This window comes from Poecilia latipinna, unplaced genomic scaffold (assembly GCF_001443285.1).
Source record: "Poecilia latipinna isolate Pla-1442-1.1 unplaced genomic scaffold, P_latipinna-1.0 Scaffold2012, whole genome shotgun sequence".
Lineage (NCBI taxonomy): Eukaryota > Metazoa > Chordata > Actinopteri > Cyprinodontiformes > Poeciliidae > Poecilia > Poecilia latipinna.
Window position 1 is genome coordinate 10,930 of NW_015114628.1, and position 20,114 is coordinate 31,043.

A 20,114-nucleotide genomic window follows, 5' to 3' on the forward strand; every position below is an offset into this window, starting at 1 on the left:
TGCAAAGAAAGGTTCCAAAAATATAGAAAAATACAGGACAAAAACAGAGCAAGAAGGGCAGGCATGGGCAAGCTGATCAAGGTGTGTATGCAAGCTGATCAAGGTGTGTATGCAATCACACGTATGTAAGTAGCTGCGCAAAGGTGAGACGCGTAATTGTGGAGCCCTTTGGTTCTGATGGAGAACATCACCAACAGAAGGATTCAGAGGGAGCAATTGATCCGAGATCATATTGATCTGATGGGAAATGATGATGATGGTTTATGAGCGTTTAGATTAATCCAGACTGATCATCCTGGATCTCTGAGCAAAATTTAAAGAAGGAGCCGTCCGGTACTGGTACTGGTCCAGCTGCAGCCATCCTTCAGTCCAGCCGCCCGCTTTGTGAATACGCCTTATGGACATAAAGTATCTTTATTCTGTAAATGTACAATTCATACACAATTCTACTATTTAGAATAAACGTCCATATTCCCACTCAAAGACTCTCTGACACGCTGTTTGTCTTTAAATCCTGGCTGAACGTGCTGCTGTTCAAACAGGCATTTGCACTATCTCTTTATTTTTTTAATTTAGATTTTTTTTCTTTAAAATGTATTTTTATTTTGTGAGGTGACATTATGTACCCTTAAAGCACCTTTTAAATAAAATATATAATAATTATTATAATTATAAATACTTTAACTGCTTCAAACAAGGATGTTGCCATGGTTATTGCTTCTGTGTTGGTAGACTTCCGGGTATTTATACTAATTTAAATTAATATGTATTTGTGGGTGGCGACAGGGTGGATCAGCAGCTGCTCTCTATTTCCCACAAATTAGGATTTAGAAAGGAAAGGTGCGCGGCCACATGCGTGTGCAGTTTTATACAGCCGATGTTTTTGTGCGCCGCAGTTTTCTACATTTTTCCGTACTCCAAGTTGTAGTGTCGAAACTGTGCAGTGAGGCCCGTGCTCTTTGGTATGATGTGTTTTTCCTGTCTTAGTGGCCTTTAAGACTTTGTCAGTACAGGAGACATTTCTCATACAGTTGTACAATTTGCAGCAAAATGCTCTCTTCTCTGGACACAAAACTTTCTTTCTCCTGAATAGTATGATTCAGGAGGGTGTTGTACTATCATAGTTGTTGATGAAGGTGGCACCTTAGGGCAAAGATGTCTAACACATTTTTATATTGGACCACATCAAGGTCATGAATGTGCTGAAAGGGCTGGTTGTGGCATGAAATATTGACCTTTTAACAAACAGATATTTTAAATATTTAACCATTCACACCAAAGTAATTTGGCACAATACAAATAAATAGTTTAACTTATAAAATAATATTTAAGCACACAACTGTGATTCTATTTTTGTGGCCCTCTGAGATTTGGAGGGCTCCAGAAATAGGTATGCCTAAAGTTTGACACATGCCTTAGGGCTTTTTGGAAATTTTTATCTAGAAATGAGCCAGACATCCGTGCTTGGTTAGAATTACTAGACAGTTGTCTGTCTGTTACCTAAACTAGACAGTTTCCCATTTTGTTACTCAAGAAAATTGTTTGTTTAAGATGGACCTTATATTATTTCCACATATGTAGTTACCTCAAAAATGTTCAATTAACACTACAAAGCCACAACATCATCATCTGGGGCCTCATGCATAAAAGAATGCACAGTTTTCACACTAAATCTTGGAGTACGGAAAAATGTAGAAAAGTGGGGCGCACAAAAAAAAAAATCCGGATGTATAAAACCGTGCGCACGCACGTGGCCGCGCACCTTTCCTTTCTAAATCCTAATTTGCGGGAAATAGAGCAGCTGCTGGTCGCCACCCACAAATACACATTAATGTAAATTAGTATAAATACCCGGAAGTCACTCGGAACCACTTGAAGCAGTAACCATGGCAACGTCCTTGTTTGTAGCAGTATAAGTATTTATAAAATAATAATTCTATATTTTATGTAAAATGTGCTTTTAGGGCACAAAGTCACCTCACACAAACAAAAATACATTTTAAAGGAAAAAAAAAATCTAAATTAAATAAATAAATAAAGAGATCGTGCAAATGCCTGTTAGAACAGTAGCACCTCCAGCTCCGATTTAAAGACAAACAGCGTGTCAGAGAGTCCTTTGAGTGGGATCAGACTGGTTGTCCAAGATGGCCTGCACCTTGGACAGGAAACGGAGGAGCTTAGGGATGGAAGTGGGGGAAAGGACAGATTAGATGGAAATGTAGGACGAAATCCTGGAGCAATTGGCTGAGCTGGATTCACTGTGCTTGAAGGTTTTGAAGAGAAGCTGGAGCCAAAATGGACTGAGAGGCACATAGTAGAAGGAATGAAGGGATGTATGTGCACAGGGATTTTGTGAAGCCTGCGAGGACAGGGATTAAATAACGGTGGATAAGAACTGGGAAACAGCCATCGATGGAATAATATTACCGGAAATGTTGGAGGAATTGTCAATGGTCACAGGATTGGGATATTGTTGGAGGCGAGTGATGAACTGTAGGTGATGTAGTGTGAGACTGAGTTTGAGGATCAAATATCACGGAGCACAGGCTTTTGCAACCTGAAGCAACAGAAGGAGGGGAATTTTCGACAGTGGATGGAGTGTATTAGAGATCATCCGAGTCAGAAGGGTTGAGCTGGATTGTTAAGGCGTTTTCCATGGTGAGTATAATTGCCAAAGCAATCGTCACAAGTCTGATAATGAACGTAACAACGTTGATGGAATGTAACAGACTGAAAAGAATGGGTGAGCAGATTATAAATAGGCTGTTTGGAAAAAATTGAGGTGTGGTTTGGGCGTGGCCCTGCTCCCGAACTTAAGTTAACATATTAACATCATAAAATGCAACATGTTCCATAATGTTTGCTTTGAGCCTGTAGAAAGCCCGATGTCAATAATTATTTTATTTTTGTGTTATAGTTGCTATCTACAGTAAGTCAGGCTGATTACGCTTTTTACCGTCATATTATGCTCAGCAGTAATTTATTGATTTTAGTGTTCTATTGTTTATATTCCTATAAACAATAAAAGTTTTGCAATTCACCCAGAGAAACTGAAAAATATTCCTGCAGACATGGATGCCTCCAGTCATAGAATCATAGTCCTGGTGTTGTTTTCTTTTCACTGGTATCTTTCTGGTTGATCTTGTCATCTCCAAAGTACTTTTTAATTTTTCCAACAGTCCGTTATAGCATGGGTTGAGTTATGTGATGGGGATGTAAATGAGCCATGTGTTTACTTCAAACTTTCAGCTAATTGGCCGAGACCAAAGAAAAGCATGTGAATAACCAACAAAGCTTGGTATGATAATCAGCTGTAAGTTAACACTACATCTTCTTAAATGGCTCAGATTTACTCTGTAAGCAAGTTAAATTCAAAGACATAGTTTACCCTTTTAAACTCTGAAACTGCTAAGTTTTAAAATCACTGTGAGTTACAATATTTAGTTGAGGTTTTATTTTTTATTATTACTGTGCAGACATTTAAAAATATAAAAGGTCAGATTCAGCTATTGCTGTTTAAAATTGCATAGGCTACTCTGACTTAAAGTTTTGGTTTGGTCCATATTTCCTTCTCCCTTAGTTACATCCTACATGTGTAGTGGTATGAGACATCACTGTATTGTTTGGTACAATACCTGTCAACTCTCCCATTTTAGCCAGAAAGCTGCAGTTTTGTACCCGCCTTTCCCAATGTGCTCCCGTATGAGCATCCTGAACAGGTACATGTACCAAATGTGCATTTCTGGATATTTTCAGAATAAACACACTGCTCCAGAACCCCTAATTATGAGATTTGGTTAATTTGTGTAAGTAATTTAAACTACCCTTTGGCAGCTTTTGTGCTTTTTTTTTAAAACATAATCAGACAAATGAATATTTAACACCAGTTTAAAACATCTTGTTTTAAACAAGATGTTTAAAACAAGATGTTTTAAACATCTTGTTTAAAACATCAGCCAATTGATCGGCTGATTTCCGTGAAAAAGCGTTTGATCGGTGATCGTCCATCACTGTCTCTTGTTGCCGATCAGAAAAAACGATCACCTGCATCTCATTTTTCGCAACCTGCAGAGGCCCCATGTGCAACGCATCACCAACTTTCCTTCAAACTGCGCAATGGCACAATGTCGTGTGGAACTTTACCGTTGTGACAGAAAAATACCTCGGAGGTGCAGGGCATCAAAATGCGTCAGTACAATGAATTTAATATGACATTTAAAAAACAAGGGTTGACGGAGTACGGTGATTTATCGAGGCTAACTGCAGGTAAAAGACATCTGGAGCGATCAGACAGCAGGTGTAGCAGCGCACAACTACCAACACTCACCCAGATGAGCATGATGGTCAGAAACTAAATACCTAGCTAAATAACCTGAAAAATAATTAAAATCATCGGGCTAGCGGTGAAAGCTGCCGGGTTCTGCTCTCTCTGTTGGACCGCAGCCACGCAATTCTGAGACGTTCATATTTCACGTTCAACCTCCACCAGACAGTGGACTCTCACATTAAACGTTTACTTAAAGCTGCAGCATGTAACAAAAAAAAAAAAAGAAACAAACAAGAAAAAAAACTTTTTATATGTGTATTAAGACTTTTGCTGTCCTAACATGAGACAGATAAGCTCTGAAAAAATATCGAGCTCCTCTGCCCCCTCCCTCTGTTCTGCAGAATTACACCACTCAGTCAGAAACAACCAATCACAACCAGCAGAAAACAGCTGGCCATGCTCTCCGGAAGTTTTGAAATTTCAACATTCAGATGTTAGCATATCTTAGAAAAGAAACCATACTGAATATGTTATTGTTTTTTCTTATGTCTGTATATTCTGACCTTTCTTATAATATTCATATATATATTTTTCACTTCTTTTTCATACATCAAGAGAAAAAGTCAGACATGGTACTGACTTACAACTGAATGTTTAGTTGTAAGTCATAAAGAATGAGAAGTCCAAAGGAGGGTGAAGCTAAATAAAACAATTCACCAAAAAAATGAAACAGGGAAGTAAAGATGGCTCAGATAGAAAGTACAATTTTCCAACAACAGCATAGAAGTTCATGAGTTGTTTCCCCCACAGAGCTTATTAAAGTACAAACACAAGAGCACGCAGTCTGCTCACAGTGTTGATCATTGCAGCAAAGTCCCAGTTAGGATCAATTACATGGACAGAAAAATAGCAGGCGCAGCAAGGCCATTAGTCAAAATCTGACCTCATTAGATGCTGTACCTGCGAGGGGTCAAGTGGCCCTTAACGCCTCCACAGTTGTCTTCTGTTCTTGATCAGTGTAGCAAATGTCCATTGTGACAGATAGTCTTGTTTTTACATGGATGAAGGGCCCAGTCCACTGTGAGGTGTTGCTCCATGTGTGTTTGCCCCACTTCTTACTCTTGACTTAGACAGATGGTGATTGCAGCAGACAAGGTCTCAGAAGAGTTGAGAGAAGTGGATGCAGAGAAGACAGATCAGGCTCAGAAGGACTGCTGAACTGCACTGAATAAGCTTCAAGGATTACATCCAAAAACAATTTTAAAAATAGTCTTTAATCTGTGATATGTGTGAAGTTTAACAAACACATTGTGATTTAGTTATGTTGTTCCAATTCTTAAGAGTTATGATTTGAATCATAAATGCTTTTTATCAGCCACATTTAACATATAGCCTCTTTGAGAGCATGCAGCTTAGTCAGTTGATCCTTTAGTGATGGAAAAACAACCTTCATGAGACAAAAACAATATATATTTGAGGGATGAGCCCCTTCATTTTGTGAATGATTAGCATCTGGAGTCATAATCCAGAATGAGATTTATTAACTGTCAACAGGACAACACAGGCTGTTTTAAATAAAAAATGCTTACAGTACAATATTTCCTGAGTGAAGCAATAAATAACTACAAAATGCTTCTCTGCACTCACTAGCCATTTTGTTAGAGACAACTATGTGTGTTAACACAAATGCTGTATCACAACTCTGCAACTACTCAATCTATTTCGACATCTGGAAGAAATGAAGGATAACTGAAGAAGGATGTATTAAGAATTTACCAAAGGAAAATAAAATATTGTTGACACATATCTACATTTCTTCAAAGACTTGTCATAGATGTGTAGCAGTCAGTGTTAGTGTTTCTGAAGAAACCTCTGACTGAAGACATGGCCTTATGTAATAGTGTCATGAAGAGGATGCTCAGTGTTCCTAATGTACTTCATATTTGTAACACCTTCAGAAGTTCTAAAGCAGTTCCAAGAACAGAACCACTTGTCTTTATCTTTTACTACTTCAGCTTTTTTAGGTCTTTGGATCTTATGTTGCTACCCCACCAAATGATCGTGGAAGAGAATGCACTTTGCAGCATACTGAAGGATCTTCAGATGAGCTAGCAGATGATTGAAACACTGGAAGTGTAGCAGAGTGAGGCATGATTATAATCAAAGGAAACGCAGACTAACCCGGGAGGAAGCGGGTCAGCAGGTGAGGACCAGATGGAAGCCGCCCACCACAGGAACCCCCAGCTGCAGCCGGCAACGCCATCAGAGCAACACTGCAGAAACGCATGATAGGTGTAGCACCCAAAAACCAACCATGATCCCAGCCATGGATAGCAGAACTGACACTTACGATCGCAGACGAGTCGACCAAACACACAAGCCAACATTTAGCCGTCGACTGTAGCAACAGTGGGAGAAACAAAGACACACGCACCTTCTTCTTCTTCTTCTTCTTTTTGTTTTTAACGGCGGTTGGCAAGCAACTTAATGGTGTGCATTACCGCCACCTACTGGTATGGAGTGTGGATCAGAACGCAACTAAAAAAAAACCCTAAATCCTTTCTGTCAGTTTAGTTTTCTTAAGAAATTTTATTAAATAACATAAATATTCAGAGGAAGAGGAATATCTCAAAATATCTGGTATTTTTAACTGTAACTTATTCTTTAGAAGTCTATATTCTAATTTCCTTCTCTCCTTTGGACATAACAATAAAACATGTTCTACTGTCTCTTCTTGAAAACAAAGATCACAATTACCTGTTGGATGTTTCCCCATTTTAAACAGTGTACTGTTTAAACCTGTATGACCAAAACATAATCTGGATATAATGTTTTTTTATTTTCTACTTCTTCCTGTTCCCCTCATTTCACCAACTTTCCTTTGAATACTATAAAGCCATCTACCAGTTCTATCTTCTTCCCACTGCTTCTGCCATCTGTCCTTAACCTTTTGTTTTATAATAGATTTTATTTCTTCTTTACTAAAAGGAATCAGTATCTCAATGCAACTGTTTTTTGAAGCTTGTTTTGCATATTTGTCTGCCAACTCATTTCCTTTTATTCCTATATGCGATTAATCCCATGGCCTGAATTCTATAAAGTATTAACTGAATCTCCAATAAAAGGTCTGGCCTACTATTAGACTGATTATGTTTAATTGAATATAACGATGAACTTGAATCAGAACAAATTAAACTTCTCAGAGGACGAACCTCTGCAATCCATCCTAACACACGCACCTTGCAGCGGCCTGCCCAACTATAAAGGCACCTGCCCCGCCCACCAATCAACGGTGGCTCCTAGCTGCACCTGGTGCACAGAGTGGGGGAGGGTGGAACACCATCCCACCACAATTCCAAAATGTATTATATATTATTATTATCTGGACCATCCAGCATCCATACACGTTGGAGCCAGAGTCTGACTCAGAATGAAGACGACAAACCTGCTGAACCACACATTCAAATTAATGTATCATTGGTGTTATTAGTGTATTTACACTCTCTCCCTCCATAATAACTACCTAAAATATGGAGCATAGTTTAGGTATGTCAGATGCCTATTAAAATATTAATGCTACAACAATAGACACTCCTAGACACTCAAAAGTACACAAAAATGTATTTAAGGGCTAAAAAAGTGGATTTTACATGTTATGTCACCTTTAAATCACATTCCTATGTAGAGAATATTGGGTAACACTTTATTTGAAGGGGGTTGAATAAGCCTGACATGACACTGTCATAAACATCAATAAGCCTTCATGAATATTTATGACTGTTGTCATAAAGCGTCATTCGGTAAATTATGACACTTTTAATACAAAGTTGACATTATTCAAAATGTCTTTGTTATTACAACTTGACATTAAACAAGAAATCATTACTGATATAAATTTGTTATAAAAGTATTAATGATTGCACTTTAAAAATGAGGTAACTTTATGTTATTAAAGGTAAAATTTAAACAGTAATGATTTCCTGGTTAATGTCAAGTTGTCATAACAAAGACATTTTGAATAATGTCAACTTTGTATTAAAAGTGTCATTATTTACCGAATGACGCTTTATGACAACAGTCATAAATATTCATGAAGGCTTATTGATGTTCATGACAGGTGTTATGTCATGTTTATGAAAGTGTCATGACAGTCTTATTCAACCCTCTTCAAATAAAGTGTTACCAAATATTGTTAATAAGGAATTTCCAGGCCATGCTAGGTTTATTGACAGCCAACACTGCAACTTTCATCATATTTGAAAATATGATGGGGAAAAAAATTAAGTAAAGAGAAAAACATAAAAACAAATAACAAATTTTAGGATTTCAGAAAAAGAAAAATGTTAGTGAAACAGTGAGAGTATGAATAAAAAGAAGAAAAAGAGGGTTTTAAATTTCTTGCAAAGTGCTTTTAGACATTTTAAATTGTGAAAGAAATGTGTCTTAATTTAATTGCCTCTAAATGCTTTCTGTACCTGTAACTTAAACCATATCCTTTTTCATGTTTCTTTTTGCTGTTGACAGAGAGCTGATCTGGCAGTGGCTCCCCTCGCCATCACATATGTGCGTGAGAAAGTTATTGACTTCTCCAAGCCCTTCATGACGCTGGGTATAAGTATACTGTTCCGCAAGCCCAACGGGACCAACCCTGGGGTCTTCTCCTTCCTCAACCCACTCTCACCTGATATCTGGATGTATATTCTGCTGGCTTACTTGGGTGTCAGTTGTGTGCTGTTTGTCATAGCCAGGTAACATGTCACTTTGAGTGGTTGTAGTTCCACACAGAGTCTACATGTCTAGTTTCCATCAATGATGCATTCCATCTGACTTTGAACATTTTTAATGATAGTCCTCCGTGACAGTGGTGAAATTAATCAAAGTTTAGGCTCAATAAACTTTAGGCTCAATATGATCACTCTTACATGTTTTCAATGTCAAACTGTGATGAGCCACTAAGATGGTCTCCATGTTCCACTCATATACATGTTTTACAGATGAAATGTCTTCTTCCAGATCACCGTAGGTTTTGGGATAGCTTGAAGTGTGTAATTCTTGTACTGGCACCAGTAAATAGAGGTGCCAACAATATTCAGGTAGCCACAGGTGCTGGGGTCCTGAGCAGAGATACTGCAGAACTCTCAACAATCTCAGGGTTTTATGTATGGAGTGAAAATAGTCTCAAAATATCTGTGCGTGTGTAAAAGGATTTTTGCGTCCGTAAAAAGATTTTTGCGTGTGTAATACTGGATTTGTAAACCTTAAAAATAAAATAAACCTTCTCCTACACCTATACATGTTGAAAAAGTACACACAAGTCACCTGGTACCAGTGACGTGCGGTCAGGGGAGGCAGGTGAGGCATCATGGAAAAATAATATATAATGATAAAACCATTTATATTGCTATTTTCACCCTGTGGTTTGTACTATAAAGTATCTATTTTTTACTTTGCTTAACCAATTCTGATTATTTTTGTCTTAAAAATCGCTGGATTTTCGCATTTTCCCATTCAAATGCTCAGAAGCGAAGCCGGTGAGGCAGCAGTGAGCTGAGCCTCACCTGGGATTGCGCAACCTCTCGCTAACTGCACTGGCTGCCATTCTATGACAGCATGTTCCTCCTGTCTGTACGCCAGCAATAAAATGGCTAAAAAACATTTAATATATGGTCTGATTTTCCATAATTTCGCTTATGTATATAATGTACAGTATTTTTTTTTGTCACCAACTGTGTGTGTATCGTGTTTTGTGTGCGGAGGAGCGATCAGAAACGGCAGAAAACAGACTCCAGGGGAGGCAGGCAGTTCTCTTGCCTCATGGCAGGGGGCGCTCATGATCCCAGATATTGTGACTGCACAACTGCAGAGTAAGACACAGTGAGCTAGCCATGGAATTAGCCATACAGTAAATAAGTAAAGTACAGCGATATATTTGTTTTCTCCTCTCTTCCGACGTAAACATGAAAGACTACATTTCTACACCTAAACAGTTTTCTAAAGTGGAATTTCAATTGAAGCAGGAGATAATAACTAAAGGAAGAGCAACACCGGTGCTGAAAGTTTTGCTTCGAGACAGTTTGATGATTCTCAAACGGAGTAGAAAAGACATGCTGAGAATAGACTTGGCTTTGGATGAACGGATATTTTTGTGCAGAATTAGCGGTGCATGGATTTCATTGATACATAAAGGTAAGACAGCAATAAGATGTTTTTTATAATGAAGTGTGCGTTTTGTGGGCAGTTTGTATGTCTAAATAATTCAGTAAAGTAGAAGCGGGAGCTAATCTACCACAGCAATTATTTATTAATTAAACATTAAGCCTAAAACATACTACAACAGACTAAATGTTCTGTTCTGTGTGCAAAATAAATTCTTGAATGTTTTTGGTGTTAAATCCTAAAACATGAAGTGGCATTGTTGTCAGTTGCTATGGCAACGAGTCTGCATAGCGTGGCGAATACAGATCACTTTGCTGTGGATCATAGCACAAAATCAATACCTACATTTCTAAGTTTCACTGAGTTAACGCGGCTATGGATGACATGTAAAAGGTTAGTCTTTTTGCCCTCCAGTGTTGTATGCCTGCGTGAAATTTCCGTACATCCAATACATGCATGGTGTCTAAGTCATAAGTCAGTGCCTCACCAGCAGTGAACCTCACCGCACGTCACTGCCTGGTACACACAAAACTCCATTTACACACAGATCCGGAAATGAGTGCGTAAGTATTTTTGAGACTCATTTCACGCTTCCGGGAAGCTCCCAGATTTGTGTAGATGGTGCGTTTACATGCTAGTAAAAGCTGGGACATCTGATTTTTGCTCGGAGTCTAGTGTTTTTATCCTCTGACGTTTCTCACTGTGCTTGTGCCGAAGTGGCAAATATGTTAGTTCGGTGGAAAACGGAATATCTCAGCACTTCCTTATAATATCCTAAAATTATGTACTGTACAGACATATTGTGCATTTTTGAGCGGTACAGGAGACTAAGTGGTCTGAAAAACGACCACTGGGTGGCGGAATGGTTCACTGGCCGGAAAAATAGCCAGGCAAACCCAGAAGCAAGACGGAGCGTCCCGGTGGTCTGTCCCATAGACATCAAGACGTAGACCCCTCATGGAGCGCTGAGTTGTACGTAACAGCAACCGCCATCCAGTGGCGCAACTGCACATTTTTCAGGTGGATGCGAAAACATAAAACCCCCCCCCCCCTCCCGAGGCGACGCTGCGTGGACTGTAAAACTCGCTACATGTACCTCGTTATGTACAGGTGAAGGAGCGTGAGGCGCGCTGAACTGTATGGGAAAACATAATCGGCGCGTCGCCCCCTCCAGACGGGGTTTTGGCGCCCCCTCTGGTGCTGCGCCCCTATGCGTTGCATATGCTGCATACCCACTTTTTGCGCCTCTGCCGCCATCTTCTATGTGGCAACAGAGGATCGGAGTTCCTTAAGTCCTGCGCTGTGTGTTTCAACCGTTTTACGAAACAAACTGGATTNGGAAAATGAATCGTAGCTGAACATAGACACCAGTAGCATACAAGCTACTTGTTAACAAGCTTGAGGTGCTGTATTGATATTAGCTAGCTAGTCATCTTTTAGCTAACTTTACCTGCATCCATCAGCTTTACTCAACAGTCTGTTAGTTTGGGGGGAAAAACTCTGCAAAGTTATTTGCATTTTGCTGCCAGCAAACCAGCAAAACGTATAGTTCTGCTGTGCAGAACTACACCTGAGTAGTATGTATGTATGTATGTATGTATGTATGTATGTATACATACATATATATAGATATATGTATATGTTTTTCAGCCGAGGATTTCTAGCTTCAGAGAGATTCAGCAGCTGAGATTGAGTCCAAAATCCGATGTGAGATTCATCCGTGCTGCAGTGAATCCGTCTCTCCTTAAATACATTTCTCCCTTCTTCCTCACATCGTGTCTTTAGGAAACCTTCAAAACAAAAACAGAAGATTTAGGATGTATCTTACTTTTGACAGAGTGAAAGAATATAAATAATAGTCTTTACCACCTGTGTAAACTTTGCTGGTGAATGTTATAACACATAATATAAGTTTTATGATATATGTTAAATTGTTTAATGTAGGCACTTGTGTCAGATAATCTAAGCCAATGTTGGAGAATAATAATTTTTTTTAGATTTACGGAATCTCAGTTAACCTTCATAGTGGGGCTGAACCCTGTATTACACCAAGCACTATAGCTAGCATTAGCTGGTATCTCACATGTGGACATAAATACAGTAAAGTAATATTCTAATCACAAAATATACACAATAATATGTCCATCTTACTTGTGAAATGTTGTCTGTGGAGCCCTCACATCAATAGTCATTGATCGGAGCAACAATATCCCTCAGTGCTGAGGCATCTTCTGCTGTTTTGATTGAGCAAAGTAGGAAGGTATACCGCTCCAAGATGGCCGCCGTATTTCCTGCGCCGGAGCAGCCAATGCGGGGTCTACTCTTATTTTATGTCTATGGTCGTAGCACTCATGTTGCGTTTAAAGGCGACTCAACAAAACAGGTTACCACATGTTAACAACTGATTAAACAGTTTTAACTGCTGATAAAAGTGACAGAGGACACAGATATGAGAAGTGCAGAAGCCTCTACTGTATCAAATTGACAGAGGAATAACAGAGAGTTGGCCATTCTAAGGTAAAATCCCAGTGCATACAGCGTTCATGTTTTTTTTTTTTTTTTTTTTTTCATCCAGATGGCTTCCCGCGCCCCTCCCCTGCAATGGCATGGCGCCCTCCCTAAGGGGCGCGTCCCACAGTTTGGGAACCTCTGCTTTAAGTGATATATCACTCCATTCCACTTCGTTTAGCATCACTTCATCTGAGTTAATTGGTTCATGAGGAGCACTAATTAAGGGGAATGGCCTTGTTTATTGTCATGGCGACGCTTATTAGGCAGACATTTCTTTTTCCATTTTTGGGAACTCGTGACATTAATGCACCCTTCACAAATTGCAGGCGGAGTAATGGATCAGCGTATCAGCTGCATCAAACATACACACACGTACACACAGCTCGACAATCCAACACAGACTGGTAACATTCAGGAACGGACGTGACCTACCTCTCTACGCCGGGAAGCCCAGCAGGTCTGTTTGATTTTCCAAACCACAGCAGCAACCAGCAGCAACGACAGGAAACAGCTGGAGAGAGGAGAGTGGTGCAATTAGTTAAATCATTGTTGATTGTTATAGTTACTCAGATTATTTATGTGAAAATAATACAAATTAAAACTTCTTTTGCAACGTAGAATCGGTTCGTAAGGATGTATCCCATGATGAACTTTATGAAGGACAAAATAAAAATCTTCAGAAAATGTTTTAGCTCAAGAATATCTGAAATTCACAAAAATATTTTTGTAAAATTAACTAAAAGGTTGTACACTATTGAAAAGGAACATTTAGTGACTTAGAGTATAACTTTCATCAGAGAAGCACTTCAAAGACAAATAAATTGTACCCAACCTTATACTCATAACTGCGGACGCATGAGAGTCCAAGTCAAATAAATCGTTGTGTCAAAATTAAATGTCACATGTAAATTAAAAATTAGACCAAATGTTAAAGAAATTAACAGCAAAAGGAGGATTAATTACCCAAAAGAGATCAAATGCTTCATTATTACAACCGTGACAAAATGTTTGGGCTGTGACATTGTGTTTCGCAAACTCTTGTATTCATTTTTTCAGATTTTTATACAGAGTTGTGAGATGTGTGTTAACACAGAGTCAAAGACAAAAGGGATAACAAAGAGGAAAACTGAAGTCTCAAAATACGGATTTTGCATGAATATCATTTAGTTGTTAGAATAAACTGTTTTGTCACCAAAACTACAGTAGAGTGCTTTATCTCAAAGCAAATTCATACATTTAGAATGGTCCAGCCAAAGTTCAGACCTAAGCCCAATAAAAACTTGTTAAATGCTCAAACATTGCTTATAGTGATGTTGATAGGAACACAGAATTTATATATTCTTTCATGCTTTCTATCTTTTTAAATACACATGTTCAAATGACTTCATTTGTTTAACAGCAAGTTTAATATGGCTCCATTTCTGTCGTTACTTCTTCATAGTCTTGTTACTATAACAGAGTATTCATTTTCACCAAGTTGAACATTTTAAGATTAACTTCACAAATAACTCGAAAAAAATTGGATGTCAAAAATGTTTACATTTGTGAGAAATTTTTCATGAGTGAACGGATAGATTTATGATATTTAGACTTAGTCTACATGTAGCCTAAGCTTACATGTAACCAGATATCTGAGGAAACAAATACATTTTTATGTGTTTTGGCTTTTCATTCACATGAAAACTCAGTTCAATATCTTTAAAAATGATTTTAAAAAAACTCTGACCAAAGTGTATTTTTAATAAAACTTTGTGTGTACATGGAAACATTGAGATGTAGTGATTGCTAGGGTTGCCACCTTTCAGAAATCAAAATAAGGGACGCCACCACGGCATGTCGCCCTACTTTCATGTGGTGGGTGTCCACTGCAGTGACAGACATTTTATGGTGGTGTTTTTTGCCTTTAAAAAGTGATCATAGAGCAATCATTCATGCATAGAGGTCGGTTAGACTACCCCAAAATTGTACTTCTATCAGAGTAGTATACCTGTATACCTTAAACACGTTTAATTAAGCAAGTATAAAAAGTATTTGGTAAACAACTCAAGTACTGAGTAACTGATCATAACACCTGATTAAATATTCAAAATGTGTCCTCAGGCAGCCAAAAGTATAACAGATATGTCAACAATCTGGTATTTTACAGAGTATTAAAACAAATATGTATACAAATAAGGAGTTAGGTTTGGAGGCTGGTTCTAGAATCTAGACCAAATTTACCACAGGGGCCGGGATAGTCAGTGTTTTCCCATGGCGACACTTGAAAAAGAATGAAAAAACAACAACAAAAACAGAGCAATATTTCATCATTGGATATATTAAGTGAGCCAAAGAGCCACTTTTGTCTAAAAGTGCATCACTATAATTTTTAATTCATGGTTAAAGTAAAATTGTGAAGGTAAAAAAAAGATCCACCACTGAGTATTAATATAAGACATTTATTTAGTATAACTTCTTTGGTAATTAATGCATTTACTGTTAATCTATTTGTATGATTTGTTCTTTAAATAACTATTTATATTATTTTGGCTGATATTTTTATAAATTAAATAAGCAAATAATGAAACCGTGACAACCATAGAAATCATATACATAGACGCCTCATGGAGCGCTGAGTCGTACGTAATAGCGTCCGCCATCTTCCATGTGGCAGCAGAGCGATCGGAGCTCAAGTCCCGTGCTGTCTGAACTTGTTTCAACTGTTTTATGAAACAAATTGGATTCATTGCTATTACCTTTCACAGGTAAGGATGAAAGATCAGAATTACTTGACTTTGCAGCTAGAAATTCACTTCTAAACAACCGAGAAATATTTCCTATGTAGCTTAATTTGCCCGAAGTAACTGCTGATTGTTAGCGTAGCAGCCAACGTTTTCACACTGTGTTTTCTAATGAGAGAGAGGTGATGAAAAACCGCTGTTAGAGGAGAAGTTCATTAAAAACCAGGGGATTTAGTGAGGAAAGATCAGTCAGGATCAGAGCTGGAGCTGCTGTTCTTCAGTCTGTTTCCAGCTCAGCATAGCTATAAAGATGCTACGAGTCAGAGCCCAACATGCTGAAAATTTCTTTTTCTGAATGTGAAAGAAACATATATGAAACATATCGTATGTATTTTCTATTACACTTTTGGATAATTTCTCTTTTATCCTTGGCTTTAGCCTGTGAACCAGGACGTCTCAGAAGTCATTGAGTTCTCCCAGTGTAACCAGCAGACTGAAGCCCTGCCTGTGACCAGTGTTCCCAGTATAATAAATAAATGTTTTATTCTTTCACTTTTTGTGTATTTTTAAATATCTCAATCTGAAGTATTAGTGTATTGATGTAGCTTATGTAATGAAATAAAAATAATTTACTCTGTTAGAATTATTTTCACTATTTGCTATCAATAGCAGAGTTGACATACTGTAATAAATATTTTTTTCTCTGGAAAAAAGTAAGAAAAATATGTAGTTTATTGTTTGACAATGACTGATTTATAAATAAAAAGTCACTTCTCAATAATGTATAAAAAATAAATACAAGAAAATAATTTGTTTCTTGTCTTGAAACATTAAATGTACATTAAATTATGGAATTATGTAAATATGTTAAATGCTGTAAAAGTGTCTGTTCATCAATGTTAATATAAAAATAAGAATAATTTCTATCAAATAAAAACATTGTGCTCTTGATTCAGAAATGCCCCAAAACAATGAAATAATCACATCAAAAGTTAGAAACTCTGTCTTTAGTCGTTTCTTTGATTGTCAAATATATTAATGTGTGTGAGAAAATGTGTCAATGACAGGTATTAATTTAAAATACTTTGTAGAACGGCACTTTGTGAAGTTCGGTCCATTTACTTGTATTAGCTTACTGGCACATATTCCACATTCAATATGGCGGACGCTGTTACGTATCGCAGCAACGGGCCAACCCACCCCATGAGGAGTCTACGTATTTATGTCTATGGTGACAACAGCATCGGTCCGCAGCATTCTGGGGTCCTGTGTAGCCCCCCCACGACAATTTAGCTGACCTTAATATTTCCTATGTTTTATTTTGATCATTATTGTTACACTTTGTGTTAATATGTGTGTGACAGGCATGCCTATTGGATATTACTAGAAATACGGAACAAATCGCGTCCCGTGTCAAATACGGGACGATTCCGAATTTTTACGGGACAGGCGAAACGCTATTATGTTATTTAAAACTAATTAAACCTATTTATCAGTCCACACAAATGAACCTTCTGCCACCATGTTTAATACACAACAGGAAGTCATGGTTGTTCTTAAGAAATCTGATTGGTTGACACAGACTTCAGCTTTGCACTAGACTGCCCCCTGTGGGTTTGGTATTTTTAATACAATGCTCAGTGGCGTATTTGTGCGGATGGTGGATGAAAACTTTTCTGAAACTGGTCCTCAGTCTACAATATACGGAAAAGGATTAGGACCACTGGAAAAAAGAAAAAAAAAACTCTGACTTTAATCTCAGAATTCTGAGAAAAAAGTCAGAATTCTGAGATTAAAATCAGAATTCTGAATTAATCTCAGAATTCTAACTTTTTTTCTCAGAATTCTGACTTTAATCATTTTCTGACATTAAGTCAGAAATATTAAGGAATAACGTCAGAAGTTTTCAGAGATTATAAAGTCAGATGTCCTCTGAGGCTTAAGAGGTAAATTTGGGAGATGAGAATCTGGATATTTTCCAAACTTTACATGATAGATCCGAGCTTTTTCATCGCCATGATCGCCTCGAATGAAGTCCAGAATACACGAAAAACAAGTTTCAAGTTACAAGTTTCTTACTTTACAATATATTTTCATATTGTAAATGTATGCCTTTTATTGTGAAAAAGTGTAATTTATGTTTTGCAAACTGATAACTTTTCAACATCAGAGAATGTCTGATGTTGACATTACAACACAATACGTTAATTGTCTTGTAATGTATTTACAAGACAAATAATTTAATGTCTTGTAAATGCATTAAATTAATTTAGAAATTTCTGCAAGTTTTTTGGTGGAAATTTACTCTTCCATAGCCAATTTATTTAGCCTTGTATCTAATTATTTAACCTAAAAAAATGTGTAAAGTATGTTTTGAACATTGGACATGTGGAGCTTGTTTCTGTGAAATGTAAACTAAATACCATGAAAACTAAAATGCTATTGCTTGCATTATCATTTTTCTTCTTTTGGAAATGTCATTATGCTTTCTATGCGGTATTATATAACTGTACTTTGCAAATGACAAATTTTCAAACAGCATGTGTTTCCTGCTTTTAGCGGCCTTTGCTGCAGCAGAAAAACAATACAGAGAAGTGTATGGTGGCAGAGCGGCATGTTCAATTATTTAACCACCGACTCCAGCAAATTTGAACAAGAGGAGAAAAATTCTCCAGAAATCTGAGCGATACACAAAACCGCAATGACCGCAGGCAGTTAGGGGGTTTACAGGACAGCAAAGAGCAGCGAGAGGTCAACCAGCAACATGATGCACTCCAACAAAGAACAATCCTTCCTGTTCACACATACATGCGCACGCACCAGCACACGCATGCATACACACACACGCACGCACACACTGTTTTAAAGTTCAGTATCCGGAGGGCTAAGTTATTGGGCCAAACAAAGACCCTTTCTCACACCACAGCTTCTGACAAAAACTCAAAACAAGCGCACCCAAAGTCCTAACAACAGGAAGTGCTTAAGAAACTGCTGAGAGTAGCAGCTCTGGGACAATTCTTCTCTTCATCCAGTTGAGGGAAAATGTGTCAGTCGCTGTGTGCATGCTTCCTCCGATGTCTCAGAATGGAGATGACAGTTTTGTTAAGGTTACTGGATCTGTAATGAGCGTGACATTTTCTCAGAGTCAGTGTGCCGAAGAGGCAGCAACTGGGGCTTCTTCAGTCTGTTGTTGAACCAGGAAATGAAATCTCCCTCTGGTGACGAGGACAATACACTGACTGAGACTGCTGCTGGAGGAAAACTGGTTGGATCAAGAATCCCACCATGGTTTCCCTTCATGGCAGGACTTACAACTCCTGTTGTAAGTCAGGGCAACTGTGGTTTTGTGGGAAGAGTAGTTGTCCTGTGATCGGAAGGTGTAGGTTCAATTCCAGCTTCCTCCTGCTTCATGTCGATGTGCCCTTGGGCAAGGCATTTAACCCCAACTTGCCTACTGATCTGCATATCTGTGTATGAATGTGAGTGCGAATTGGTGAATGTGACTCAGGTGTAAAGCGCTTTGAGTGGTCAAAATGATAGGAAAAAGCGCTATATATTTCAGTCCATTTACCATAAGTTACCAATTTAACTGGCTTACCAATTTAAATTGGTAAGCTGAAGCTAAAATCTTCAAAGAAACATTGTAAAGAAATGTTTCAGGAGCATGCTAATTAGCAGAAGCTGAAACTAAATAAGAAAATTGCTGAAGAATCTAAAGTGAATGTGAACTGAATGAATCTACAATAAGTTTTCCTTTTCTGTTCTTGAATGTATCGTAAATTAAAAAGGTAAAGGGCTGAGCTCAGGAAATTCAAATGAAAATCCTTCAAGACTATAGAGTTAAAATATTAAAACATACTAACAAGGAAGTCACATGTTGACAAATGTAGATACAACAAGCTGTTTTGCTAGCATCTTTAGCTATGCTAACTATTAGCATATTAAAAATATTTTGTTAGATTTTACTGGTAACATTAGCATGTTAGCAATTAATAACAAACATCTACCACATTAGCAACTTGCTAATTAGAGATGGGCACTATGACGCCCCCCATAACCCTCCTGCTGTGTTACATTGTGGCCTGTTAACTGTTCTTCAATGAATGTCTTGGAGATGGGAGGCGCTTATGGTCACTTATCCACCTGGACCATTTGTAAGGAGCGTTCATTCCATTCATGGCAGATGAGAGCCAGAGGCCAGATCCAGAGGTGGAGCCAGAGCTGGAACCAGACGCTGTGGGGTGCATCGTTCGCTTGACACAGTGTGGGAACCAGTCCGTGGTTCAGATGGACATGGCTTTATTAACCAGCTTGTTTGTTGTGGGTAGCCGTGGAATGTGAGTGAAGTGTTTTTGGGGATTGTGCATCAGTGTTGGTTCTGTTTTAGCGATGTTGAGAAAATAAATTTAAAATAAGCTAGTTTTAAAACTTAACATGTCTTGATTCAAATGGCCTAATTG

The 20,114-nt window shown here is 38.0% G+C and overlaps 1 protein-coding gene and 1 long non-coding RNA gene across 2 annotated transcripts in view; one reads left to right on the plus strand and one right to left on the minus strand.

Moving 5' to 3' along the window:
* The window catches only part of LOC106935744 (uncharacterized), a 16,684-nt gene extending 9,883 nt beyond the window's left edge, over positions 1-6,801 (minus strand). The window contains exons 1-2 of the long non-coding RNA XR_001421957.1: positions 6,696-6,801; positions 6,138-6,143 (exon numbers count right to left, since the gene is read on the minus strand). This is a non-coding gene — a long non-coding RNA (uncharacterized LOC106935744). The remainder of the gene's footprint in view (positions 1-6,137; positions 6,144-6,695) is intronic.
* Positions 1-20,114, plus strand: part of LOC106935743 (glutamate receptor ionotropic, kainate 2-like) — a 123,810-nt gene that overhangs the window by 7,678 nt on the left and 96,018 nt on the right. The window contains exon 2 of the mRNA XM_015016382.1: positions 8,792-9,015. Coding sequence (XP_014871868.1) covers positions 8,792-9,015 — 224 coding nt within the window. The remainder of the gene's footprint in view (positions 1-8,791; positions 9,016-20,114) is intronic.